At 45.3% G+C, this 26,959-nt stretch overlaps 2 protein-coding genes across 5 annotated transcripts; both read right to left on the reverse strand.

Moving 5' to 3' along the window:
• Positions 1-1,585: 1,585 nt before the first annotated feature.
• cmtr2 (cap methyltransferase 2) lies at positions 1,586-6,917 on the reverse strand. 4 transcript variants are annotated; one of them, XM_046349283.1, is made up of 4 exons: positions 6,679-6,880; positions 6,042-6,226; positions 4,072-5,336; positions 1,586-3,775 (listed from the first exon to the last, which is right to left on the reverse strand). In XM_046349283.1, exons 3-4 carry the CDS (start codon positions 5,317-5,319, stop codon positions 2,705-2,707), a joined length of 2,319 nt encoding a protein of 772 aa, XP_046205239.1. In that variant the 5' UTR covers positions 5,320-5,336; positions 6,042-6,226; positions 6,679-6,880; the 3' UTR covers positions 1,586-2,704. The 4 variants fall into 4 exon arrangements, with proteins under 4 accessions (XP_046205239.1, XP_046205240.1, XP_046205238.1 ...); XM_046349284.1 differs by lacking the exon at positions 6,042-6,226 and having other exon boundaries at positions 6,803-6,917; XM_046349282.1 differs by lacking the exon at positions 6,042-6,226.
• A 15,883-nt stretch (positions 6,918-22,800) lies between these two features.
• On the reverse strand, positions 22,801-26,888 carry slc38a8b (solute carrier family 38 member 8b). Its single transcript, XM_046348448.1, has 10 exons — positions 26,298-26,888; positions 25,037-25,235; positions 24,712-24,868; positions 24,460-24,564; positions 24,250-24,307; positions 23,981-24,095; positions 23,584-23,731; positions 23,291-23,493; positions 23,108-23,159; positions 22,801-22,922 (listed from the first exon to the last, which is right to left on the reverse strand). The coding sequence occupies exons 1-10, from the start codon at positions 26,484-26,486 to the stop codon at positions 22,820-22,822; spliced, it is 1,329 nt and encodes a 442-aa protein (XP_046204404.1). The 5' UTR covers positions 26,487-26,888; the 3' UTR covers positions 22,801-22,819.
• Positions 26,889-26,959: the final 71 nt, after the last annotated feature.

Genomic DNA, 26,959 nt, shown 5'->3' on the forward strand with positions numbered 1-26,959 from the left:
TTGTTCAGTCTTTGATTTGGCTGGAGACCCCCCCTCTTCCAATCACCACCTTTATGTTTATTACCATCACAACTTTATGAGGCTGGACAAGACTCCTTCGATAATCAATGACATGACAGGGGAACCTACTTCTCATTTACCAAACAAGCTCCTCTTGGTTAATCACATACCGTAAGGCACCTCATTAAGGACTAAAGCCTCCCTTGAGCATTGGCTTTTTAATTACTGCTGTTTGTGGCCTGACCTGCTTACCAGTCTTTGCCATTGATGATTTCTATTATTTTTTATTCTATTCTATATTTATTCCTATTGGCATGTTTATTGTGGAGCGAACAGTACAGTGTCCCAGCTCCTCTCACAGCTGCTCTCACAGTTCTCTTTCAGAAGGCTCTGCCTGTAACAAGCATCTGGGGAGAACAACTGTCTCACAAACCTCTCCACGCGCCTCCCTTTCTTCAAACTCTCTCTCTCCCTTCATCTCCCCTACTTTCATCATCCTTCATTTTCCTCTGTCTCTGTACTCCCTCTCTCTTTCCTGTCTTCGCTCCCTCCCTATGTCTCTTCACTCTTCTCTCTCTCACTTGTTCTACCTGTTTCCTTAGAATCTATTCGATCTCTTAACTGAGAAAGTGTAGGAACAAGGAGGGTGACCGGCTCTCTGTCCTGTTGTTGTGTTTCTGCAACAGAAAACAGCTTTTCACTGTGCTTCTCTTTGGTGTTTATATCAAGCCTCTGCATCCCAATGTGTCTCAGTGTGATAGTTTGTCTCAGGAGATACCAGCCACAGAAAAGAGCTGTCATCCCCACACTCCAACATTCCCAAAATGCAGAACTTCACCAATCCATCATTTCCAAACAGAAACACACTCTGACACGTTTCATTGCAAAAACCCAAACACCCTGACACTGTCACTATGACATGTCAATGTCAGTCTGTTATTATAGCCAGGGTTGGAGACATCCCATAGAAAGTAAATACCCCCTTTCACACAATAGCTAACATCAACACACAAGTATAACCTGGGCGGCAGACGTGGGGCATGGTGGACATCACTGGGATGTCGGGTGGGATTTGCAGTGTAATTTCCCACACAAGCCCCTACATCTTCAATGCAACACGCTCACCCCATAATTATTCATTATTATTTTTATTATTATAGGAGGACAGCCTTTCCACTCCATTCACTTCACCTTTGGCCTTTCTCTCTGGTGTTAATTAGGTGATTACATCCCTGATCTTTTGGATGGTTTTATAAAAACAAATTTAGAGCATTACAAAGAGAAAGAAGAATCATCTCTCAGTATCTTTATTTACCCTGATTTCAGCAGCTTGTGAATATTACAGGGCACCCCTGGGGGTTCTCACTCGCTTTGGTAAACCTTAAACCCTCTTCCTGAAGTGGAGGCTCCTGCTGAAGTAGACACCAGGATTGTCCTGACAGCTTCTGCTAATGAAGACTTTTCTTGGTTTTCACAAATGGCTGTGTTCCAGACTCTTTGTTGTGAATATCTTGAAAATAAATAAGCTCTCCTCTGTTTCTGTTCACTAAAGAAGACTAAAAGGCAAAACGAGGTAAGAATTCAGTGAAGTCAATATTTTTTTTATTAAAGGAATACAACCTGCACCAAAAAAACAAAAAAAATTCAATAGCACATAAATATAAAAAAGTTTTTTCAAAGGCAAACAAAACCAATACAAAAGTATATATAAAACATTTCGTGGACACATTGGCTTGCACAGCATGTTCCCAAAACCCAAAGCACAACATTTCGGTCCAACCATTTTTTTCAATAAAGTATCTGACCACATAGACGAGCTGTTCTACTGGATGCATCATTCCAAAGAAAACATAAAAATGCAGGTTAGACTGATATGAGACATTTCAAGGCCAGCTGTGGATATTATCAGATCCTACATAATCAGGTATTCATTTGCAGTTTAACACCAGGTGTAAATGGGGTCTAAATATAGATGCCGTAGAGGCAAGACTACATTTTCTTCAAACCCCTGCAGAGTGAAACAGTGCATGCACGGCTAGCCTTCACAGCAGTCCCCAGGTAAAAACACAGTCACACAATCTACTGTATTTAGTCACTTCTGGTTAGACAGTGTCAGAAAAATTACACAAAAAGGCCTTTTAACTCCTAACAAACTGCATGATAATATTTTTATTTTAATAGTGAAACTAATATGAAAAGTATTTTTTACTTTAAATAACTTGAATTAGCAGTACATGAGTTGTTGTGCTGTCCTAAAAATACATTAGATCAGAGACCCAGGGAAATGTGACCAAATGTTGTCCTAATTGAAACAGATTAACTGTTGATATTTACAATCATAAAAAAAAATAAGTCAGTTCGGTCTTTAATGTCTGATCACCACAGTATCAATCAAATTATATCAAATAGATCTACTTCACAGCATTGCTTGGCTCTTTTTTTCATCAAAACAGGGACCAAATGTGCCCTTACTAAATATTGAAAGTTGCAAGGTCCAAAAACAACCCCATCCCACTTCTGTGATACAGATCTGAAGGGACCAGATGGGATTAAGTTAAGGGGGAGCTTCCACCCATCCAATTCCTTTACATCTGTCAACACTGATGGGGTAGGGGCTAGATAAATGATCTAGTCAGTGCTTGTTTTCGGGCCAGGCTATGGTACAATCCACCTGAGACACACAGAGACCCTCTGTTGACCCCAGCTAAGCCTGCATGAGCAGGTGCAGCAGTTGACGGGCGATGGCTGAGTTCATGGTCCACAGGAACTCTATCAGCTCTCCTTTGAGCAGCTCCTCCATGGGAACAAACTGCAGTACCTGTCTCTGGCCAACAGGAGGCAGAATGTCAGCCTCCTCCTCCCCACTGGCCAGGCAGCCCATACGCTCCTGCAGGTCACCGAGGTGGGGAAGGAGTCGAGCAGCAGCCTCTGGACAGAACCCCACACATACTAGCACCGCCCCTGCAGCACCTGGAGGAGAAGGACACCTGAAGGTGACAGAGCGGAAGGACAGGTGGAGGCAAAGGACGGTTGCCGCGGTTACGCGGGTAAAGGCGGAGAGAATGGGCAAGAGGAGGGCGTCGCCGGGTCCCATGCGGTGCAGGGAGAGCAAGACACAGTCCAGCAGGTCTCTCTGATACTGTGGCTCCCCGTCATGCAGAGTGGTGCGGGCCGTAGGTGGTAACGAGGGCTCCGAACAGAACTCCAGCACCAACCCCACAGCCTGCTCCTCACAATCCCCCCAACACGATGCTCTGCCAAAGACAAGGCACTTTCTGTTTCCCTTGCCATTGCAGGGAGTGATGTCACATTGGGCTGCCACCTCTGAGAGGATGGAGGTGGTACCAACCATTGGGCAGGAGCTACAGGGAGGGACCAGAGTCCAGGCAGCTGACCTGTCCATGCCTGAGCCTAGGGCAGCCTGCTCCAAGGCTTCATTGAGGTGTTTCAACAGACCCCCATCACAGAATGGTGAGTTCCTGACTACAGTGAGGGCTGCCCCCACTATCACAAACCAGGTGTCCATATGGCATTCTGCCAGCGGCCCTGCCAGCACACAGCCTGCCCCAGTGCCGTCGGGGCCGTGGCCTTCCACACAGGCAGCGTAGCGGCCCTTCCCTACACGCTCCTTCCAGCCCAGGGCCTGCAGCTCCCTCCGCTGGTTAAAGGAGCCCATCTGATTCTTCTGGCCCAGGGGCCTCCGACCCGTTACGCTGCAACACGCTGGGGCCACTGTGTTACGAGACAACCAGCGGGCCCGTGGCAGAGAACTCACCTACACACAGGAATAGGAAGAACAGCTCAAGCCTGGCTTGAACATTTTTATGCAGAACTTTGTATTAAACAAGTCACTGATAATAAATGACAGATCAACCAAAAATAAATTCAGGAGGTTTCCATCGGTCACTGAATATCTCATATTATACTCATCAAACATTATTCTTAAATTGTAGATAATTATTATCCTAGCACTTCATAATGTCTAACTAATGGTCAAAAGGGCATCAGCAAACTTTTATTGAGCTATAGGCTTCGCTATCTACTTTAACTTTTCATATTTGCCACTCTTACCTGGAAGCGCTGCAGATACTCTTGAGCAGTGCAGTCCCTGATGTTTTCCAGTCGTTGCCTCTGCTTCTCATTCAGGCCCTCAAACATTCTCAGGTTTTCCCAAATCGTCCCTGTCTGTAGGTCATGGAAGTAGGAGCACGCCTGCTCATGTTGCGCCAGGAACGACTGTGGGAGGAGCTGGCTGGGGAATAGGGCCTCACGGGCAGCCAGGTCCGGCCCGAAGTGACGGATCAGCTTGGACAGCAGGGGCCTCACAGCATTCTTACCATCGTAGTGAAGACAGACGACATACACCTCAGAGTTCCCTGCTTTGCTGGTTGCCGGTTTGAAGACGCTGACGGAGCGGAAGCAGCAGTTTAACAGGTAGAGCAGGCAGACGGAGGAGTGCTCGTACAGAGTGAACATCTTCAGTACAAACGAGCCGCCTGGGCTCAGGAGGAGGAGTGCTGCCGCAGCCTCGCAGTAGTGCAGCGATGACACCAGGGCCTCCTGCTCATCAGGGTTCCCCTGACAGTCAAAGCTCCCGTCCGCCGTCACCACGTCAATCCTGCGCATGTTACCCACAAAGGTCTGCAGCTCCAACAGGTGCTTCTGGCTCATGATGTCTCCTGTGTTGTCCGAGCCAAAGAACCACCAGGGCAGAGTGTTGACGATGAGGCGGTCGTCTGTGATGGTGGTGCCCCCTCCATTGGCCTCGTGATAGGGGTTGAGTGTGTTGGCTGCCCAACTCCAGTCACAGTAGCACGTGTGCTTGCTGGTTTTGAGATAGTGGTTCAGAGCGGAGATGAAGGCCCCTGGAGCCTCACACAGGTGAACAGTGTTCAGCTCCCCGCTCTGCAACGCCTCCTCTGGCAGAAGGTTGAAGGTGCCCAGGATCTCATAGAACTTGCACCAGGCCTGAGTGCAGATTTCGGCATTGGAGGCGGCTCGCACAGTACCAATAACCTTCCCAGCACGGTTGGTGGAATTGGTATGCTGGTGCCAGACATCCAGATCCTTATCGCTAAGTTGGTTCTTCACCTCATTTAGTGACGTCTTCAGGGTCTGCAGGAGGACGTGGTCCTGGGCCGGGTGTCTCAGTGCTTCTCTGGGGTCAGGGATACACCACTCCCCATTGGTCGGTTTGACGTATGTCCTGACTTTATTGAAGAGTTCTCTGACCTCTGCAACTACTTCCGGGTCAAAGGCTTCCACGTCAGTGGGCTGCTGCCTGCCAGCTTTCCTCCTCGCTCCCCGGCCCCAACTCATCCTCTCCACCAGACGCCCTGCAGCAAAAAAAAACAACCGATGTGATTTGATGATGTCCACAACGCTATACAATGCATGCCCTGCATAATGTAGATTATATCAGGAAACTGTATTTTATTTACACTCATATTTGTTGAAATTTTAGTTTATATGCATTAATGCCTAGTCCCAGGTCTGTGTAGCTACTGCCGTCACTCTATATATGCATGGGCAGTGGTTGATTACTGATTTATATGTACACTAGACTAATGGCTGGTACCATAACGAGTTCTACCAGGTTATGGTCTCGGAGTCTGAACACACTAATAAAATAGGCCTAACTGAATAAACCTTTCTAAACACATAACCATGCCCGCAATCATTCTTCAAGTCCAGCTACATTGTTGCTATCGTGATTTAACTACAATGGAATAGTAGGCTTTGCCTTATGTTAAATGGACATTTGGCAGTGTACATTAATCATTTTCTGCATCTGAATCAACAGGGTGGGTTTGTAAATTCAACCTGGAGTGACAGAGTGTGCTCTGGGCGTTTGTAAATTCAGAGCGTTTCATTCTTGGAGCATTCAGAGCGCACACTGGACGCTCCGGCCAAAGAAGAGTAGGGTTGATCTGAGCGTTTTGACCTCACAACCGCAGTCAATCACCCAAGCGAACTGGCTAACGTTGGCTAGCTACTTCCAGACACAAATGAGAGAACACCTCACTCTGACCATTACTCACCCTAGCAGAGCAGGTTAGGCTGTTTTCATGTAATTCAGAGCTTTGGTGACTAAATGGGGTGCTGGCAACAAGTTAATCGCGTTTTTTTGCAGACGTTTACTGATTCCGGCCACATTGAACGGGTGTTGAGTGTTCGTAACTTCATAAAGTTATACTGCGCTCTTGCATACTCAGACGAGAGTGGTCTGAAATCGGAGTAGATAGACACAGAGCGAATTTAGGAACGCACTCACAGCAAGCAGGCAGGACAGCTTACTACACCTCTGACTAGCTAGCTAACCTCCTAGTAAATAAAGCTAGCCAAACGTTAGGCATTTCATACAATGTGCCTAAAGGCGAAACAAGTAAGCGAAATCATGCATTTACATTTTATTGCTGGCTATAATACATATTTAAGGCATACATAACTTAACTAGTTGTTTAAATGGCCACACATCACACGGGCTATGACATGATTATGTGAGTTGCTAACAGCATCTGTCCCCCTCTCCTTGCAGGTGCAGCTGCTACGTCTGTGTTGCTAAGCAAGAAACTACGGGGTCGACTTTTAGGGCTAAACTCATTTCGTTAGCTAACTAAGCTAGTTTCTCTAGCGTTAAGGAACATATCCTAATGAATAACATTACATCTACTATACCTTGCTTGTTTACTGTACAAACACTTCCATAATAGACACACGTTTACAACGCTTACGGTCGTTAATTTTTGTTTGTAACTCAAATCTTCCCGCCGGTCATAATGCTAACTTAAAAGGTTCATACCTAGCTAATGCTAGGCCAGCTAACATCCTCTTTCTCTCAGCACAGCTAGCTTCTCAGCAGACATTTTTTTTTAATGAGACAGATGTGCGCCCCCCGAAAAAAATAGACTTCTTCGGTGAGGTTTAATGGCGGTTGGCATCCAATATGTTGCATTACCGCCCCCAACTGAACTATAGATCCATTACACTTAAAATACTAAATGGGAATCAGAAAAAAATATATAAAATATATATATATATATATATTATTACCCTATCAACTAACCCTATACTCATTAAAACCCATCACCTTATTCCACCACTTTAACCCTCTCTGATCCTACCCTAGGGCAACAGCCCGAGAAGATGGGACACCACCGCTCAACACAACCTGTAACTCTTCTGAAGTTAAATCTTTTTTTACCTAAATACTTCTCTGCAAGAAACAGATCTTTACCCACGTTGCATGACACAAAGCGCCTTCTCCCTCTGGTCATAAGTAACACAAACAAATATCACAAGTCCACTATAGGTTACCTTTAATTGATTTAAGATTATTTGGGATTGGGTTGGTGGATCGCATCTGACTTAAGGTGAATACACCGCCACCTACTGTACTGGAGTGTGAGGCCAGGCAAAGCCAAACTACATAAAATTATGTCCTTAGTCCTGTTCCTCTAAGAAAGTGAAATAGAGCCTTAAAACACCACTTCCCTCCCCCCACTGCACCACCAAAACCCCAACCCTGTCCAGCCTCTCTAACCCTTTTACACAATCTCTCCTTATCTACGCTATATAATTCCCAAAATATCAACACATACTCCACCGTTTCCTCCACTAAACAGTCATCACACTGACCTGTTTCATGTCTCCCTATCACAATGTGGCATTCAAACCTGTGTGCCCAAACCATAGTCTACTCCACACAACTTCCTCTCACCTACATCCCATACTCCCCACCTCTTCCTTTACTGATCATTGCATGTGAGAAAATTGGCTCCCTTGACTACTAGCATCCCACTTCCTTTGCCAAAAATCAAACCCTTTTGCTCGGATCAAGGACTTGAATTCCCTGCGGCCCAGAGGGACCTCAATATATACCCTCTCGCCTAACAGCACTCTTAGCCAACACATCAGCCTTCTTATTACCCTCCACATGCACATGGGTGGGAACCCAGAAAAAGCTTACTACCACTCCCATTAACAGCACCATCATCTCCAAAAACAAGTCTCCCCTATCTGACCTGCCCATCTTCACATTACTCAACACTACTCAACACTGCAGCCGAATCAGAGCTGATCATCACTCTGAATGTTTCATCTCCTCCACCAATTTTAAACCTATTACCAAGCGCATCAACTTGGCCGCATACACTGACACATAATGAGTTAACTGCTTGAATGCGCTAAATGTTGTTCTTCTTCTTATTTAAATGTGTATTGGCGGATCGAAACCGCGATGTGCATACACCGCCACCTACTGTACTGGAGTCAAAGCCTCCCTATTCATCTATCCCTCTTATCTTGCTCTGTGTTTCCACCTACTATTCTGGAGTGTGAATTCATTACACTTCGTAGAAAAATTGCAATACCAACTTACCTTATACCCATTAACGCTCCTTATACCCAGTTATCACTCCTTTCAACAGCGCCCTGCTCCGGGGAGCAAAAAAAGTCCCAGTACTTGTCCCTAGGTGCTTGGGAGAAGCACCCGTTTCCTCTGGGTGGTAGAAATGTAAAAAATCATCACGAGTCCATTTCGAGTTACTTTCACCAACAACAGTCTCCAACCTTTTTTCCACCCAACCTGACACCACATATGGACCTTCCAGAAGGCAAGGAAACATTCTCTTTAGAAATCTCAGTCTCACTGGGCCAGAATCTTTTCTGTTCAAAATAAAAACAGATCTGATCCCTACACAGGCTCCAGGTGAACTGGGAGGGCGGGCCGTCTCCCGGCGCCAGTACCCCTTCAAGTCTTCTGATGTAAACACCTGAAGTCTCAAAAACATTTCTGCTGCAGCCACAAGTTTCTTTGACTTCTTTGACACTTGAGCCATAAGGTTTAGAACTGTGGCGATGATGCCACCAACTCCACCTTATAACAAACAGGGTATCTTTTGAATGGCAGCAAACATTTACGACAAGCTGTGGTGCATCCGCTACCATATCTTCATTAGCTTCACTTGTTTTGTCAACTCTTTTAATTGCCTCCGCATAGGAGATTCGATTGACTGCTCTAACTTTTGCCACCTCAATCTCTTTCACCCTTACAGGGCACTCCAGGAACTTGGGATCATGATCCCCACCACAATTGTAACACCGTTGTCCTTCTACACACCGTTCTTCCGTATACTCCATCCATCCGTCTGCACAAACTTGAAACATGGCCAATTTCTTTGTAATTTTTTACAATGCAATGGTTTGGTGAAGAAAGCAATTACAGCGAATCTTACATAACTAGGTTTCACATTCGTAGGTAGATGCTCTTTATTAATAAATAAAACAGGACGACAGACTTTCTTATTTTTCTTCATTCACCCAGCGGGTAAGGCGCCGGACACCAACTACACCAGGAATTCTCTTCATGTGTTTAATGTTAACATCCATCGTCACCCCTGAAATGACTCGGGGAGCTCTGCTCTGAAGTTCAAAGCATGATACTTCTGTTGTATTGATTCTTTTGAGGCATACTGCAACCTTCCTCTGTTCTACAGAAACCTAATTAATCAGAATAATAGCACTTCTGGTCACTTTGATAGATTCCACTTTTCCCAGAGTATGTTTCACCATCTTCGACACCTCAAATGGGTCTCCCATGTATGCATCCTTCACTCCTTTCCAACTTTAGATCATTTCCTTTTTGTTTCATTCTTTGACACTACTGTTGTCCATTCATCTTCACCAACTTTGCTCAACGCACTGCTCGATTCAACCCCGGCATTCACTTCCACCGTCTTCCTCCTAAACGACCACTTCCCATTTTAGGGCTCTTCTTTCCCAGTCCTAGTCATCCCCCCATTATTAGGCTATATCTAAGTTTAGAATTTATCACTCTTTTGCTTTTCCACCAGATCCTTCTGTATTTTGTGCATTTTATAACCAATAAATCCAGTCTGCGAACCTCATCCAGACAAACACCCACACAAAACCCATAGTTTTAATCCATGTTTGCAACATAACATTTTGAAAAGATTGGATAACGACTACCTTACGCTGCCTGGTTGGCAATGGGCGGTGCTTGACTTGGTCTGAAATAGGTGTCGTTACTATTTTTGGGTCCCGGTACTGTTTGTATTTAGGTGCTGGAACTTTAAGCCAATATTTAAGGTGTCAGAACTCAAGCTGTAGAACATTTGAGGTGCCAGTACAGTTCTTGTGAGCTGGGGCCCGAGTCAAGCACTGGCAATGGGGCCATTAGGGAAATCCCACACTAAATAGAACTGATCCAGAACAAATTAAGTGAAGTCTGACATAAGTCCTTCTCTGACTGCACCGAACCATTGGGAAACCAGCAATCCACAACTTCACCCCCATCACCCAATGTCTCAGCCTGTCGAGTGGAGCTGCAGGTGATGTAATGGCCTTAATTTGACATGATAATGGTTCATTTATTAGTCTGAGAGAACAACATAAGAACTGTGTGCACTCTACCCATACTGCCTTGAGGCGCGTACATCTGTGCTCTGTCTCACAGTATGTTCCCAAATTACTACTGCTGTAACTGTGATAAGAGTTAGACATCTTAGAAATGACTCCCTTTAGAGACACATGCCAGTAATGACAGAATGGGTTCGAAAGAGTTGGAATTATTGTACATTTAAAAAATGTTATTCACTAACCAAAAATATATTGTTTATTTGTGACATGCTTTAGCTTGAGGAAGTCTCAGCCTTTTCTCCACACTTGAGGATGCCATTGTCCTATTCAGACCATTTTAGAAAAGTATTTGTTTAAAATTATTTTATTACCAATGTAGACCTGCTAACAAGTTACAGTTGAAGTCGGAAGTTTGCATACACTTAGGTTGGAGTCATTAAAACTCATTTTTCAACCACTCCACACATTTCTTGTTAACAGAACTATAATTTTGGCAAGTCGGTTAGGATATCTACTTTGTGCATGACACAAGTAATTTTTCCAACAATTGCTTACAGACAGATTATTTCACTTATAATTCACTGTATCACAATTCCAGTGGGTCAGCAGTTTACATACACCAAGTTGACAGTGCCTTTTAAACACTTTGGAAAATTGTAGACCCCACAAGTCTGGTTCATCCTTGGGAGCAATTTCCAAATGCCTGAAGGTACCACGTTCATCTGTACAAACAATAGTACGCAAGTATAAATACCATGGGACCACGCAGCTGTCATACCGCTCAGGAAGGAGATGTCATGTTTTGTCATTTATTATCATGTCTTGTCCCTGTGCTCCCCATTCTATTCGTTTCCCTCTGCTGGTCTTATTAGGTTCTTTCCCTCTTTCTATCCCTCTCTCTCCCCCTCCCTCTCTCACTCTCTCGCTCTCTCTTCTCTCTATCGTTCCGTTCCTGCTCCCAGCTGTTCCTATTCCCCTAATCATCATTTAGCCTTCCCACACCTGTTCCCGATCCTTTTCCCTGATTAGAGTCCCTATTTCTCTCCTTGTTATTCGTTTCTGCCCTGTCGGTTCCTTGTCTAGAATTCACCGTGCTGTGTTTGTGTATCGCCCTGTCGTGTCGTGTTTTCCTCAGATGCTGCGTGGTGAGCAGGTGTCTGAGTCTGTTTGGTTCAAGTGCCTTCCCGAGGCAACCTGCTGTTCACCTGCTGTTCAAGATCGAGTCTCCAGTTTGTCCTCGTCATTTCGAGTGAAAGTTGTGTTTTTTGATTGTATTTACTTTACTGGATTAAAGACTCTGTTTTCGCCAAGTCGCTTTTGGGTCCTCTTTCACCAGCATGACAGAAGGAACCGACCAAGGAATGGACCCAGCGACTTCAGACGCTCGTTACACTGCCGTCGAGATCCAAGGAGCCATGCTCGGCAGACACGAGCAGGAATTGTCTGCTGCTCGCCATGCCGTGGAGAACCTGGCCGCTCAGGTTTCCAACCTCTCTGGACAGTTCCAGAGTCTACGTCTCGTGCCACCTGTTACTTCCTGGCCTGCCGAGCCTCCAGAACCTAGGGTTAATAACCCACCTTGCTACTCCGGGCAGCCCACTGAGTGCCGCTCCTTTCTCACGCAGTGTGAGATTGTGTTCTCTCTCCAACCCAACACATACTCTAGAGAGAGAGCTCGGGTTGCTTACGTCATTTCACTCCTTACTGGCCGGGCTCGAGAGTGGGGCACAGCTATCTGGGAGGCAAGGGCTGATTGTTCTAACAATTACCAGAACTTTAAAGAGGAGATGATTCGGGTTTTTGACCGTTCAGTTTTTGGTAGGGAGGCTTCTAGGGCCCTGGCTTCCTTATGCCAAGGTGAACGGTCCATAACGGATTATTCTATTGAGTTTCGCACTCTTGCTGCCTCTAGTGAGTGGAACGAGCCGGCGCTGCTCGCTCGTTTTCTGGAGGGACTCCACGCAGTGGTTAAGGATGAGATTCTCTCCCGGGAGGTTCCTTCAGATGTGGACTCTTTGATTGCTCTCGCCATCCGCATAGAACGACGGGTAGATCTTCGTCACCGGGCTCGTGGAAGAGAGCTCGCATCAACGGTGTTTCCCTGCTCCGCATCGCAACCATCTCCCTCCTCTGGCTCAGAGACTGAGCCCATGCAGCTGGGAGGGATTCGCATCTCGACTAAGGAGAGGGAACGGAGGATCACCAACCGCCTGTGCCTCTATTGCGGAGTTGCTGGACATTTTGTTAATTCATGTCCAGTAAAAGCCAGAGCTCATCTGTAAGCGGAGGGCTACAGGTGAGCGCAACTACTCAAGTCTCTCCATCAAAATCCTGTACTACTTTGTCGGTCCATCTACGCTGGACCGGTTCGGGTGCTACATGTAGTGCCTTGATAGACTCTGGGGCTGAGGGTTGTTTCATGGACGAAGCATGGGTTCGGAAACATGACATTCCTTTCAGAGAGTTAGAGAAGCCTACGCCCATGTTCGCCTTAGATGGTAGTCATCTTCCCAGTATCAGATTTGAGACACTACCTTTAACCCTCACAGTATCTGGTAACCACAGTGAGACTATTTCTTTTTTGATTTTCCGTTCACCGTTTACACCTGTTGTTTTGGGTCATCCCTGGCTAGTATGTCATAATCCTTCTATTAATTGGTCTAGTAATTCTATCCTATCCTGGAACGTTTCTTGTCATGTGAAGTGTTTAATGTCTGCCATCCCTCCCGTTTCTTCTGTCCCTACTTCTCAGGAGGAACCTGGCGATTTGACAGGAGTGCCGGAGGAATATCATGATCTGCGCACGGTCTTCAGTCGGTCCCGAGCCAACTCCCTTCCTCCTCACCGGTCGTATGATTGTAGTATTGATCTCCTTCCGGGGACCACTCCTCCTCGGGGTAGACTATACTCTCTGTCGGCTCCCGAACGTAAGGCTCTCGAGGATTATTTGTCTGTGTCTCTTGACGCCGGTACCATAGTGCCTTCTTCCTCTCCGGCCGGGGCGGGGTTCTTTTTGTTAAGAAGAAGGACGGTACTCTGCGCCCCTGCGTGGATTATCGAGGGCTGAATGACATAACGGTTAAGAATCGTTATCCGCTTCCCCTTATGTCATCAGCCTTCGAGATTCTGCAGGGAGCCAGGTGCTTTACTAAGTTGGACCTTCGTAACGCTTACCATCTCGTGCGCATCAGAGAGGGGGACGAGTGGAAAACGGCGTTTAACACTCCGTTAGGGCATTTTGAGTACCGGGTTCTGCCGTTCGGTCTCGCCAATGCGCCAGCTGTTTTTCAGGCATTAGTTAATGATGTTCTGAGAGACATGCTGAACATCTTTGTTTTTGTCTATCTTGACGATATCCTGATTTTTTCTCCGTCACTCGAGATTCATGTTCAGCACGTTCGACGTGTTCTACAGCGCCTTTTAGAGAATTGTCTCTACGTAAAGGCTGAGAAGTGCTCTTTTCATGTCTCCTCCGTTACTTTTCTCGGTTCCGTTATTTCCGCTGAAGGCATTCAGATGGATTCCGCTAAGGTCCAAGCTGTCAGTGATTGGCCCGTTCCAAGGTCACGTGTCGAGTTGCAGCGCTTTTTAGGTTTCGCTAATTTCTATCGGCGTTTCATTCGTAATTTCGGTCAAGTTGCTGCCCCTCTCACAGCTCTTACTTCTGTCAAGACGTGTTTTAAGTGGTCCGGTTCCGCCCAGGGAGCTTTTGATCTTCTAAAAGAACGTTTTACGTCCGCTCCTATCCTCGTTACTCCTGACGTCACTAGACAATTCATTGTCGAGGTTGACGCTTCAGAGGTAGGCGTGGGAGCCATTCTATCCCAGCGCTTCCAGTCTGACGATAAGGTTCATCCTTGCGCTTATTTTTCTCATCGCCTGTCGCCATCTGAGCGCAACTATGATGTGGGTAACCGTGAACTGCTCGCCATCCGCTTAGCCCTAGGCGAATGGCGACAGTGGTTGGAGGGGGCGACCGTTCCTTTTGTCGTTTGGACAGACCATAAGAACCTTGAGTACATCCGTTCTGCCAAACGACTTAATGCCCGTCAAGCTCGTTGGGCGTTGTTTTTCGCTCGTTTCGAGTTTGTGATTTCTTACCGTCCGGGTAGCAAGAACACCAAGCCTGATGCCTTATCCCGTCTGTTTAGTTCTTCTGTGGCTTCTACTGATCCCGAGGGATTCTTCCTTATGGGCGTGTTGTCGGGTTAACAGTCTGGGGAATTGAAAGACAGGTTAAGCAAGCACTCACGCACACTGCGTCGCCGCGCGCTTGTCCTAGTAACCTCCTTTTCGTTCCTGTTTCCACTCGTCTGGCTGTTCTTCAGTGGGCTCACTCTGCCAAGTTAGCTGGTCATCCCGGTGTTCGAGGCACTCTTGCGTCTATTCGCCAGCGCTTTTGGTGGCCGACTCAGGAGCGTGACACGCGCCGTTTCGTGGCTGCTTGTTCGGACTGCGCGCAGACTAAGTCGGGTAACTCTCCTCCTGCCGGTCGTCTCAGACCGCTCCCCATTCCTTCTCGACCATGGTCTCACATCGCCCAAGTCGCTTTTGGGTCCTCTTTCACCAGCATGACAGGAGATGTGTTCTGTCTTCTAGAGATGAATGTACTTTGGTGCGAAAAGTGCAAACAAATCGCAGAACAACAGCAAAGGACCTTGTGAGGATGCTGGAGGGACTGGTGCACTTCACATAATAGATGGCATCATGAGGAAAATTCTGTGGATATATTGAAGCAACATCTCAAGACATCAGTCAGGAAGTTAAAGCTTGGTCACAAATGTCAAGGCTGTGGGTAACTGATGAAAAGAGTCAGGCGCAGGAGAGCTGAGATGTGTGGACAAGGTATTTAATTCAAGAAAACAACAGTACAAACACAATACTATGGTGCTGGAAAGATACTGGTACCACTAATTAAACGGGCGTAACAACAAAACCCAGCAATTATAATACCAGCCATCAGATACAGCCTAACAATAAAACAAACACGCACACAAACATGCGGGAAATCAGAGGGTTAAATAATGAACATGTAAAGGGGAGGAATTGAAACCAGGTGTGTAGAAAACAAAGACAAAACAAATGGAAAATTAAAAGTGGATCGGTGATGGCTAGAAGGCCGATGACGTCGACTGCCGAACGTCGCCCGAACAAGGATAGGGACCGACTTCGGCGGAAGTCGTGACAGCAAATGGGTCTTCCAAATGGACAATGACCCCAAGCATACTTCCAAAGTTGTGGCAAATGGCTTAAGGACAACAAAGTCAAGGTATTGGAGTGGCCATCACAAAGCCCTGACGTCAATCCTATAGAAAATTTGTGGGCAAAACTGAGTAAGCGTGTATGAGCAAGGAGGCCAACAAACCTGACTCAGTTACACCAGCTCTGTCAAGAGGAATGAGCCAGAATTCACCCAACTTATTGTGGGAAACTTGTGGAAAGCTACCTGAAACGTTTGACCCAAGTTAAACAATTTAAAGGTAATGCTACCAAATGCTAATTGAGTGTATGTAAACTCCTGACCCACTGGGAATGTGATGAAAGAAATTAAAGCTGAAAAAAAGAATTCTCTACTATTATTCTGACATGTCACATTCTTAAAATAAAGTGGTGATCCTAACTGACCTAAGACAGGGAATTTTTACTAGGATTAAATGTCAGGGATTGTGGAAAAACTGAGTTTAAATGTATTTAGCTAAGGTGTATGAAAACTTCCGACTTAAACTGTATTTGTCTGCCACTTTCTATTTTTCTTACTTTATTGTGTTTCCCTTTCTAGAGAGATGTTTCACTCTTCCTCTATGACAATGTGTTTGTCACACAGTAGTTTATGTGTCGGGGGGCTAGGGTCAGTTTGTTTATCTGGAGTACTTCTCCTGTCCTATTCGGTGTCCTGTGTAAATCTAAGTGTGCGTTCTCTAATTCTCTCCTTCTCTCTTTCTTTCTCTCTCTCGGAGGACCTGAGCCCTAGAACCATGCCCCAGGACTACCTGACATGATGACTCCTTGCTGTCCCCAGTCCACCTGGCCATGCTGCTGCTCCAGTTTCAACTGGCCTGGGCCCTAGGACCATGTCCCAGGACTACCTGACATGAGGACTCCTTGCTGTCCCCAGTCCACCTGGCCATGCTCCTGCTCCAGTTTCAACTGTTCTGCCTTACTATTATTCAACCATGCTGGTCATTTATGAACATTTGAACATCTTGGCCACGTTCTGTTATAATCTCCACCTGGCACAGCCAGAAGAGGACTGGCCACCCCACATATGCTCTCTCTAATTCTCTCTTTCTTTCTCTCTCTCGGAGGACCTGAGCCCTAGGACCGTGCCCCAGGACTACCTGACATGATGGCTCCTTGCTGTCCCCAGTCCATCTGACTGTGCTGCTGCTCCAGTTTCAACTGTTCTGCCTTATTATTATTTGACCATGCTGGTCATTTATGAACATTTGAACATCTTGGTCATGTTCTGTTATAATCTCTACCCGGCACAGCCAGAAGAGGACTGGCCACCCCACATAGCCCGGTTCCTCTCTAGGTTTCTTCCTAGGTTTTGGCCTTTCTAGGGAGTTTTTCCTAGCCACCGTGCTTTTACACCTGCATTGTTTGCTGTTTGGGGTTTTAGGCTGGGTTTCTGTACAGCACTTTGAGATATCAGCTGATGTACGAAGGGCTATATAAATAAATTTGATTTGATTTGATTTGATTTGATTTGATTTGATTTGATTTGTTTGCAGTTGTCTATGTCAATTATATCAATGTCTCTTCATGATGTCACTATCATTGTGTGTGTGTGTGTGTGTGTGTGTGTGTGTGTGTGTGTGTGTGTGTGTGTGTGTGTGTGTGTGTGTGTGTGTGTGTGTGTGTGTGTGTGTGTGTGTGTGTGTGTGTGTGTGTGTGTGTGTGTGTGTGTGTGTGTGTGTGTGTGTGTGTGTGTGTTAGAGGGAGCAGTGTGTTGGAACTGTAACACACGAGAACAGAGCGGAACTTTTGATGCCATCATACAACTATACACTACATGACCAAAAGTATGTGGACACCTGCTCGTTGAACATCTCATTCCAAAATCATGGGCATTAATATGGAGTTGGTCCCCCCTTGCTGCTATAACAGCCTCCACTCTTCTGGGAAGACTTTCCATTAGATGATGGAACATTGCTATTGGAAATTGCTTCCATTCAGCCACAAAAGCATTTGTGAGGTCGGGCACGGATGTTGGGCAATTAGGCCTGGCTCGCAGTGGGCATTTCAATTCATCCCAAAGGTGTTCGATGGGGTTGAGGTCAGGGCTCTGTGCAGGCCAGTAAAGTTCTTTCACACCAATCTTGGTAAACCATTAATGTATGGACCACGCTTTGTGCATAGGGGCATTTCATGCTGAAACAGGAAAGAGCCTTTCCCAAACTGTTGCCACAAAGTTGGAAGCACAGAATCGTCTAGAATGTAATTGTATGCTGTAGCGTTAAGATTTAACTTCACTGGAACTAAGGGGCCCGAACCATGAAAAACAGCCCCAGAACATTATTACTCCTCCACTAAACTTTACAGTTGGCACTATACATTCAAGCAGGTAGCTTTGGTGAAATATAATTAATCACCCCAGAGAACGCGTTTCCACCTCTCCAGAGTCCAATGATGGCGAACTTTACACCACTCCAGCTGACACTTGGCATTGCACATGGTGATCTTAGGCTTGTGTGTGGCTGTTCGGCTATGGAAACCCATTTCATTAAGCTCCTGACAAACAGTTATTGTGTTGACTTTGCTTCCAGAGGCAGTTTGGAACTCGGTAGTGAGTATTGCAACCGAGAACAGACGATTTTTACTGTCCCATTCTGTGAGCTTGTGTGACTTACCACTTCGCAGCTGAGCCGTTGTTGTTCCTAAACATTTCCACTTCACAATAACAGCCCTTACAGTTGACTGGGACAGCTCTAGCAGAGCAGAAATTTGACAAACTGACTTGTTGGAAAGGTGGCATCTTATGACGGTGTCACGTTGAAAGTCACTGAGCTTTTCAGTGTGGCCATTCTACTGCAAATGTTTGTCTATGGAGATTGCATGGCTGTATGCTCGACTTTATAACTGTCAGCAACAAGTGTGGTCCTTCTGTAGCTCAGTTGGTAGAGCATGGCGCTTGTAACGCCAGGGTAGTGGGTTCGATCCCCGGGACCACCCATACGTAGAATGTATGCACACATGACTGTAAGTCGCTTTGGATAAAAGCGTCTGCTAAATGGCATATATTATTATTATTAAATACACTCATTTGAAGGGGTGTCCACATACTTTTGTATATATAGCGTATTTGAATGTAGTGGCAACAAGAGACGCACGTTCCTTCTACAGTTTTTTCCCCCCCGATGATTGTGAACATCCGATTACATCTGATTAGGAAGAACCGAGCTTAAAGTGTCCTCTAACTGTCAACTCAATTACTGAATAACAGCCTGAGAGAGGCAGAAGCAGAGGGAGAGAATGATGGAGGGGGGAGAGCCAGTTAAAAACACTGCAATATGTTTTGTAGTTCTAGTACACACTGGTTGTGTGTGATGTCTGCATTGTGCTGTACTGTAATTGTGGCCCAGCTGGGCTCATTGGTGTGTTTCACACATTCCCATTAGGTGAGAATTTTGGCTCGGATGCAGAAAGAATTGGAGGCTGTGTGTGTGTGTGTTTGTGCATGTGAGTGCTTGTATGTATCCATGTGCTGTGAATACACGTACACTGAGTATACAAAGCATTTTGAACACCGGCTCTCTCCATGAAATAGACTGACCAGGTGAATCCAGGTGAAAGCTATGATCCCTTATTGATGTCACTTGCTAAATCCACATCAATCATATGAAGGGGAGGAGACAGGTTGAAGAAGGATTTTTAAGCCTTGAGACAATTGAGACATGTTTTGTGTATGTGTGCCATTCAGAGGGTAAAAAAATGTAAGTGCCTTTGAACAGGGTATGGTAGTAGATGCCAGGCTTTTGTGTCAAGAACTGCAACACTGCTGGGTTTTTCACACTCAACAGTTTCCCGTGTGTATCAAGAATGGTCCACCACCCAAAGGACATCCCGACATGCTTTTGACACCTTGTAGAGTCCATCCCCCGATGAATTGTGGCTGTCCTGAGGGGGGTTGGGAACTCAATATTAGGAAGGTGTTCCTAATGTTTGGTATACTCACTGTATTTCATGCACATACTGTATATTATGTCATTTGTGTTTACCTCCTCTTATCCCAGCTTCCAGTTATTCCATAACTCTTAGAGAAACCCTGATGAGCTTCCTGCAGGGACAGCAATCCCTCTCATTACCAATCAGAGCAGCAGTGAGACGATAATAGCAATATCTGCCACAGATTACAGCGTTAGCATTTTTCTTCTAAATTAACCTATTAACATACAGCCTTCCAAAAGAAAAACACCTAGAAATAGAAGAGAGTTGCTCCTTGATGGTGCCTTCAATTACATAACCAATCTCTTAATCTGTGGTACAGATTAAGAACATGTACTTTATTTAAGCTCTGATGTGTGTTTTAGATACCTCGGGCAGTATAGAGCAATGCAGTGTAGGTTATGATAGCCTGCTTGTGCTTGGATCACAGGGCAATCTGTCAGCTACTAGGGACAGAATTATTGTATATTTGAAACACCTGTACAATCTTCAAATCACACAAATTTATACACACACACACTCACATGCACACTCACGTAGACACACACGTTTCAAGTTTTCTCACACAGCCTGACAGCAAGATAACAAAGCAAATGATGTGTGACTAAGAGGATTAAAAGTGTTTCTGATTGATCATCTGAGCAGTGTTTCCCTCTCAGTCACTCCCTGCCAGTAAAGATCTGGGGGGGGATGCACAAACCCCAATCTCCTCTCTTTCCATGTGAGCAATAGTAATCATTAACATATTCTACCATCAGCTTGCGAGCTATCAGAGATGTGTGTGTGTGTGTGTGTGTGTGTGTGTGTGTGTGTGTGTGTGTGTGTGTGTGTGTGTGTGTGTGTGTGTGTGTGTGTGTGTGTGTGTGTGTGTGTGTGTGTGTGTGTGTGTGTGTGTGTGTGTGTGTGTGTGTGTGTGTGTGTGTGTGTGTGTGTGTGTGTGTGTGTGTGTGTGTGTGTGTGTGTGTGTGTGTGTGTGTGTGCGTGATCTTGTGCTGCCACTGTCACATTGATTAAATGCTTGACGGTCAGTTCCATTGTTTTCCTGTTTAATTTACATAATAGTATCCAGTAATTATTCAATTGTCTTCAAATAGTGCCACTTTATTGAATTTAAGGAATTTAATTTGTCAAGGGCAAATTAGGAGGCAGATGTAATGATGTTACACTGTTGTGAATGTGTCTAAGGTATAAAGGCTGCATGCGTGTGCGTGTGTGTGTTGTCAGCAGCCTGATCTGTGCTTTCAGCCTATGACTCTCTATGCATAGATACAGTACATCCCTCATTTCCCCACTCTGTCACATAACTCATTCACACACCGACTCACACACATACGCTTTTCACTCTGCTAGGGTTCAGTCCGTTATATCTGGAGTATTTCTCCTGTCTTAGCTGGTATCCTGTGTGAATTTAAGCATGCTCTCTAATTCCCTCTCTCTTTCTCTCTCTCTCTCTCTCGCTCTCTGAGAAGGACCTGAGCCCTAGGACCATGCCTCAGGACTACCTGGCCTGATGACTCCTTGCTGTCCCCAGTCCACTTGGTTGTGCGGCTACTCCAGTTTCAACTGTTCTGCCTGTGGCTATGGAAGCCTGACCTGTTCACTGGACGTGCTACCTTGTCCCAGACCTGCTGTTTTCAACTCTCTAGAGACAGCAGCAGCGGTAGAGATACTCTGAATGATCGGCTATGAAAAGCCAACTGACACTTACTCCTGAGGTGCTGACCTGTAGCACCCTCTACAACCACTGTGATTATTATTATTTGACCCTGCTGGTCATCTATGAACATTTGAACATCTTGGCCATGTTCTGTTATAATCTCCACCCGGCACAGCCAGAAGAGGACTGGCCACCCCACATAGCCGTTCCTCTCTAGGTTTCTTCTTCGGTTCCGGCCTTTCTAGAGAGTTTTTCCGAGCCACCGTGCTTATACACCAGCATTGCTTGCTGTTTGGGGTTTTAGGCTGGATTTCTGTACAGCACTTTGCGGCATCAGCTGATGTAAGAAGGGCTTTATAAATACATTTGATTGATTGATTGATTGCTATAACTACTGATTCTGATGTTGGATAACACTTAAACAGTCATATTCAGCATCTCTGCTGTCGGGCTCTACACTGCACCATCACTGATATACCAGTACTCACCGCTGGGATAGAGAGAGGTCAGTGAGGTGGGAGAGAAGAAGAGATGCAGAGATGCAGAGCAACAAAAAAATAAATACGTAGAAAGGGAGAGAAATTTGAAGTCTTTCCATATGTTCTGTCATTTTGAGGTGCAATCTTTATTTACAATGTCTCATTGTGGAAGAACTCATTCAGTCTTCCTGCCTTCATCCCTATTTAATTTAATTTTACCTTTATTTAACCAGGCAAGTCAGTTAAGAACATACAACATCATTTTCGATGACGGCCTGGGAACAGTGGGTTAACTGCCTGTTCAGGGTCAGAACGACAGATTTGTACCTTGTCAGCTCGGGGGTTTGAACTCGCAACCTTCCGATTACTAGTCCAACACTCTAACCACTAGGCTATGCTGCCGCCCCTATGAAAGACTGCCTCCTGCCACAGCTCTGCAACATGACACTGCAAGCTGACTGGACTGTAGCTGCATATCTGTTGTGATTGGTTGTGATGGCCACAAAGGAAAAATAATTTATGAATGCACATACATGTCTATGCATACATACATACAGTGGGGAGAACAAGTATTAGATACACTGCCGATTCTGCAGGTTTTCCTTACTTACAAAGCATGTAGAGGTCTGTAATTTTTATCATAGGTACACTTCAACTGTGAGAGACGTAATCTAAAACAAAAATGCAGAAAATCACATTGTATGATTTTTAAGTAATTAATTTGCATTTTATTACTTATGTCATGCAATAAAATGCTAATTAATTACTTAAAAATCATACAATGTGATTTTCTGGATTTTTTGTTTTAGATTCCGTCTCTCACAGTTAAAGTGTACATATGATAAAAAATACAGACATGCTTTGTAAGAAGGAAAACCTGCAGAATCGGCAGTGTATCAAATACTTGTTCTCCCCACTGTACATAGATCAATTTCTCAATGCAGTGTTGATATAGCAGCACTACATCAATATGTTATTCTAGACTTGACTTCTGACTCCCATGAACCTCAACTTTAAAAACATGATGAACCTCAAACAGAACCCGTGTACAATCATAATGATGTTGTTTTATTGATAATGACGCTGGCAAAGATGACAGTGCTGGTGATTTTGGTGGTTCTGATGGTGATGGTTATCAGAATTTGTGGAAGATCTCCATAATGGCAATGGTAGTGCTCTGTCCAAAAATGAAGGCTCCAACAATTACAGTAATCACACCCCACACAGTGCACACCACCCTGCAGACAGGGAGAGAGAGAGAGACAGAGGGACAAAAGAGAAAGAAATGGGTGGAATCAGATACATTCATGAATGTTTACAATAGTAATGCAATAGTATGCAATTTAACTCATGTTTTGTGGGCATTTTGTGATTAAATTCAAAACCACCAGGTGATCTCATAACTTCAAACTACTCCACTCACCTGACTCTGGGCGACACAGGCTCTGACTGCATAGTGAATACCAGGCAAAGCCCTGCAACACGCATCTCAATGTTAGTTGACACAAGTTTTACACAAACACAGGATCAGCTCAACACAGGAACGCATGTGACAACCTCGGACACATGCTTACATACACACACACACACACACTTTGTTTCATACCAGGAAAGATAAAGATGAAGAAGGCACTGATTCCTCCGATAACGCTGATGACCTCACTCATGTCAGGGACGAACATGGCGATGAGGAGGGTGATTGTGATCCAGATGACAGTCAGAATCACTCTGCAGCGGTTCTCAAACGAGTGTGTGACCCCACCGCGCCGATGGCGACGAATTCGCAACATCAGGTCCAGAATGACAGACCTGTGCAATGAACATAAATTTACACACACAGACTCAGTTACATGGTAACACACAGAAACAATTGCTTGTGCTGTCCAAGTGGGACCCTACCTTCCCAACAGAAGTATAATTGGATAGATGGTGATGATTGATATTCCAAATAGCAGTCTGGCAATGATCATGACCACATCATTTCCAGGATATGACATCAGAATATCAGCCGCCACTGTGCGCCCAAACGTCAGGAAGCCAAAGATACCTAAGAACAGAGAAAGGGATATGTCTGACAGCCTGACAGCTCCTACAATAGCTCCCACAATGCACTAAACAATTGGACATCAGGTCCTGTTAGAATACTTCCTTGCATCCTAAAATCCATCCTTCTTTCCTTGAGGTATTCACTGCTCAACGCTAAAACTATCCAACTGCTTTCACCAATCCAACCACTTTTATCAGTGATTTACTTCAAGGAAGGAGGGACCATGCCATGATTGACATGCCAGCTCACCTGTAAGGGTGTAGATGAGCAGACAGAAGAACATAGAGATCACAGAGATGATCACCCAATGGGAGAGCTTCTTGTTCTCCATGCTGCTGTAGATGGCTATACAGGCCTCATGGCACTGCAACACACAAACACACATTCATATACATACTAATAATACACAAACATAGTATAGGTGTTGTAGCAGTGTAACACACACACAATCAAAATGCATAACCCTATAGTACAGATACTGTCTCCAGACTTCAAACAGTTAAAAGATTGTTCTGTACCTGGAAGCCAAAACAGATGGTGGGGACGACGCTGAACATTGAGGCACATGAATCTTTTCTAGAAAACATAGAAGACAGGGGATAACATATTATCACACATATCATGTGCACAAGTATACTCAAACTTGCCGAAGAAACACGTGCACACAAACACACATGCACATACATACATACACACACTCACACAAACCAACTCACACACTCACTGACCCTTCACTGTGCTCTGGGGTAATGACGGCTGAATGTTCGTCCATCATGTAGTATTTGACAATGACAGCCACACAGAGATATGTAGCAGCCAGAGTGCCCAGCACACTGAGTGATACAGAGAGAGTCAAAGAGTCAAAGAAAGAGAGGGGAAATAGGGGGTCTGAATAACCATGTCATATCCCAATTTTTAACACACACAGACATACACAACACATATTACAGAGGCAAGCACCCCCGCTCCAACCGACACACCTGGTGTATTTCTGGATGCCAATCTCTTTGGGGATGGAGAGAGGGAGGATGAAGATGAGGCACATGATGAAGAGGTGGAACCGTTGGTCCGTGTACCAGTGGTACGGTATTTCGCCCTCTAAGGACCCCGTCACCGTCTCATACAGAGACACACACACTGGAACACATATAGAAAACACTCATAGATACACGTTAAAACATTTTCAGGACGTTGGTGGCTCTATCGGTATATCAGATAACAGCATCCATTTATAACTGTGGCTATGGGGCCATTGTGGGAACAGCGTGATGCTGTGTCAATGCTGGTCTGGACGTTATCACTCACGTTTGTCTAGCTGGTCCTGCACCACCACCAGGAAGGCCACAGAGATCATGAAGAGGTTGAAGCAGAAGCAGACCTCGCACAGCTGGCCGATGGCCCCCCCACACACCTCTCGCACCACGTCCTGATAGGTATTCTTTCTGCTGATGGATGAAGCATAGCCCAGGATGATCAATCCGCTGATCAGGAACACCAGTGATACCTGGGGGTCGGGGTTGAAGGAGAGTGTTTTGCAGTACAGATATCATTATGTCTGAGCACATAAATGGTTCCAGGGCTATTCTCCCTTCCTCCCTGAATTGAATCCTTAAAATAGTTTGGATAAGTGCTAGACGTTTGACAGGGAGCTCACACTTGGCAATTTAAATGAAAACCATGTTCCCCATCAATGATACAGTGAGATGGAAACCACTAGACTAATTGTGTGTTGTAGCCCTGATGGAGTAAATCATCCAGCCATCAGACACATCCAGAAAGAACCACAAATACACACACAGGCAGGCCTTCGTTGTGGGTACTGCTGCTATTACAGTATACATGCATGGGCGCCTGCCTGGCTCCTGACCCATGAGCCCTTCATTAGAGTTAGCATGTGAAAAGATGCATCTCATTCACACCAAGGAGAGGAAATTCAACAAAGCAGGCCTAGGCCATGGGTGTATGCGGCCTCACACAGGCAAACACACACACACACAGGGGCAGACTGGGACTAGAAATCAGTCCTGACATTTCTAACACACAGACATATTTTTTCCTCAAGGAACCCATTATTAACCAGTTAATGATCATTTTGTGCAACAACAAAAAAAAAAAAGCAAAACAGGCCCACTGGGCTAGAAATGGACCAGACCATCTGGCATTTGCCCAGTATGCCAGTTGGCCAGTCCACCATTATGACACACACACAAACTAATATGAGAACATTTAAGTATTAACAGGATGAAGTAAACTAATTTTGACTTTAATGAAGGGTGCAACAAGGTGCGTGCTTCTACACCTGCATTGCTTGCTGTTTGGGGTTTTAGGCTGGGTTTCTGTACAGCACTTTGAGATATCAGCAGATGTACGAAGGGCTATATAAATACATTTGATTTGATTTGCTATGACTTCCACATATTTCCCATAGTGTATGTTTGATTGAATTGACACCAAGTTACAGCACATTTCTTGATTGTGTGCACAAAAATGTTTTTCTGTTTTATTACTTTACTCTTTTTTTAGAACAATCCCACTCTTTTGGTTCTTGATGTTTGATTGCGCTCACCATTTCAACGCTGATGGCTTTATTGACTCCTCCCGCCTTCTCGAAAGCCCACGGGAAGTTAAGCAGTCCCGCGCCTAGGGCAGATTTGAGCATGATGAAGATGGCACCGAACGAACCGAGCCGTGGGGGATCCGCGTGCGAAGCAGATCTCGCCAACAGGCTGATACTCTCACGAGCAAGTTCTTCCATGTTTGGCCACACAGGTCACCGTCCTTGTCCGTCTTTGCAGTACAGTTTCCTGGAGTCGGGATGGCAGATGTTACGGTTGCGCTTCAAAGCGCTTCTGCCTTCAAGTGCGCCTTGAGCCTCAAATAGCTATAGAGTGTGAGGAAATTAATGTAAGTGTCGCTGAAGTTTCCAGTCCCATAGAGTCCTCAGCGTTATGGCTTCAGAAAGAAAAAGTAGTCTTTCATACATTTGTGCTATATATACTGTATATATAGGCCGACCCTAGGTGGCCGCTCTTTCTGTCCATGAGGCATCCACGCGCATCGCCATGATTACCCAAGAGAATCCGAGGTGGACTCAAATAAAACAGCCAACACATTTCACTCTAAGGTGACAAATATGACACCAGGCTGCGACCGTTACTGTGTGTGTGTAATTTTGTGTCTGACTGTGTGTGTGTGTGTGTGTGTGTGTGTGTGTGTGACTCGGACACC

Source organism: Oncorhynchus gorbuscha, linkage group LG05 (assembly GCF_021184085.1).
Source record: "Oncorhynchus gorbuscha isolate QuinsamMale2020 ecotype Even-year linkage group LG05, OgorEven_v1.0, whole genome shotgun sequence".
Taxonomy (NCBI): domain Eukaryota; kingdom Metazoa; phylum Chordata; class Actinopteri; order Salmoniformes; family Salmonidae; genus Oncorhynchus; species Oncorhynchus gorbuscha.

Bases quoted from the DNA above. Each gene is read 5' to 3' on its own strand.
- cmtr2 (XM_046349284.1), bottom strand. From the start codon at position 5,319: ATGAGTTGGGGCCGGGGAGCGAGGAGGAAAGCTGGCAGGCAGCAGCCC. The intron at 3,776-4,071 runs GTAAGAGTGGCA...TCCTGTGTGTAG, and splicing joins AGTATCTGCAGCGCTTCCAG to GTGAGTTCTCTGCCACGGGC.
- slc38a8b (XM_046348448.1), bottom strand. From the start codon at position 26,486: ATGGAAGAACTTGCTCGTGAGAGTATCAGCCTGTTGGCGAGATCTGCT. The intron at 24,869-25,036 runs GTGAGTGATAAC...TATGTGTTCCAG, and splicing joins GCAGGACCAGCTAGACAAAC to TGTGTGTGTCTCTGTATGAG. The intron at 23,160-23,290 runs GTATGAAACAAA...TGCGTGTTGCAG, and splicing joins CTTCATCTTTATCTTTCCTG to GGCTTTGCCTGGTATTCACT.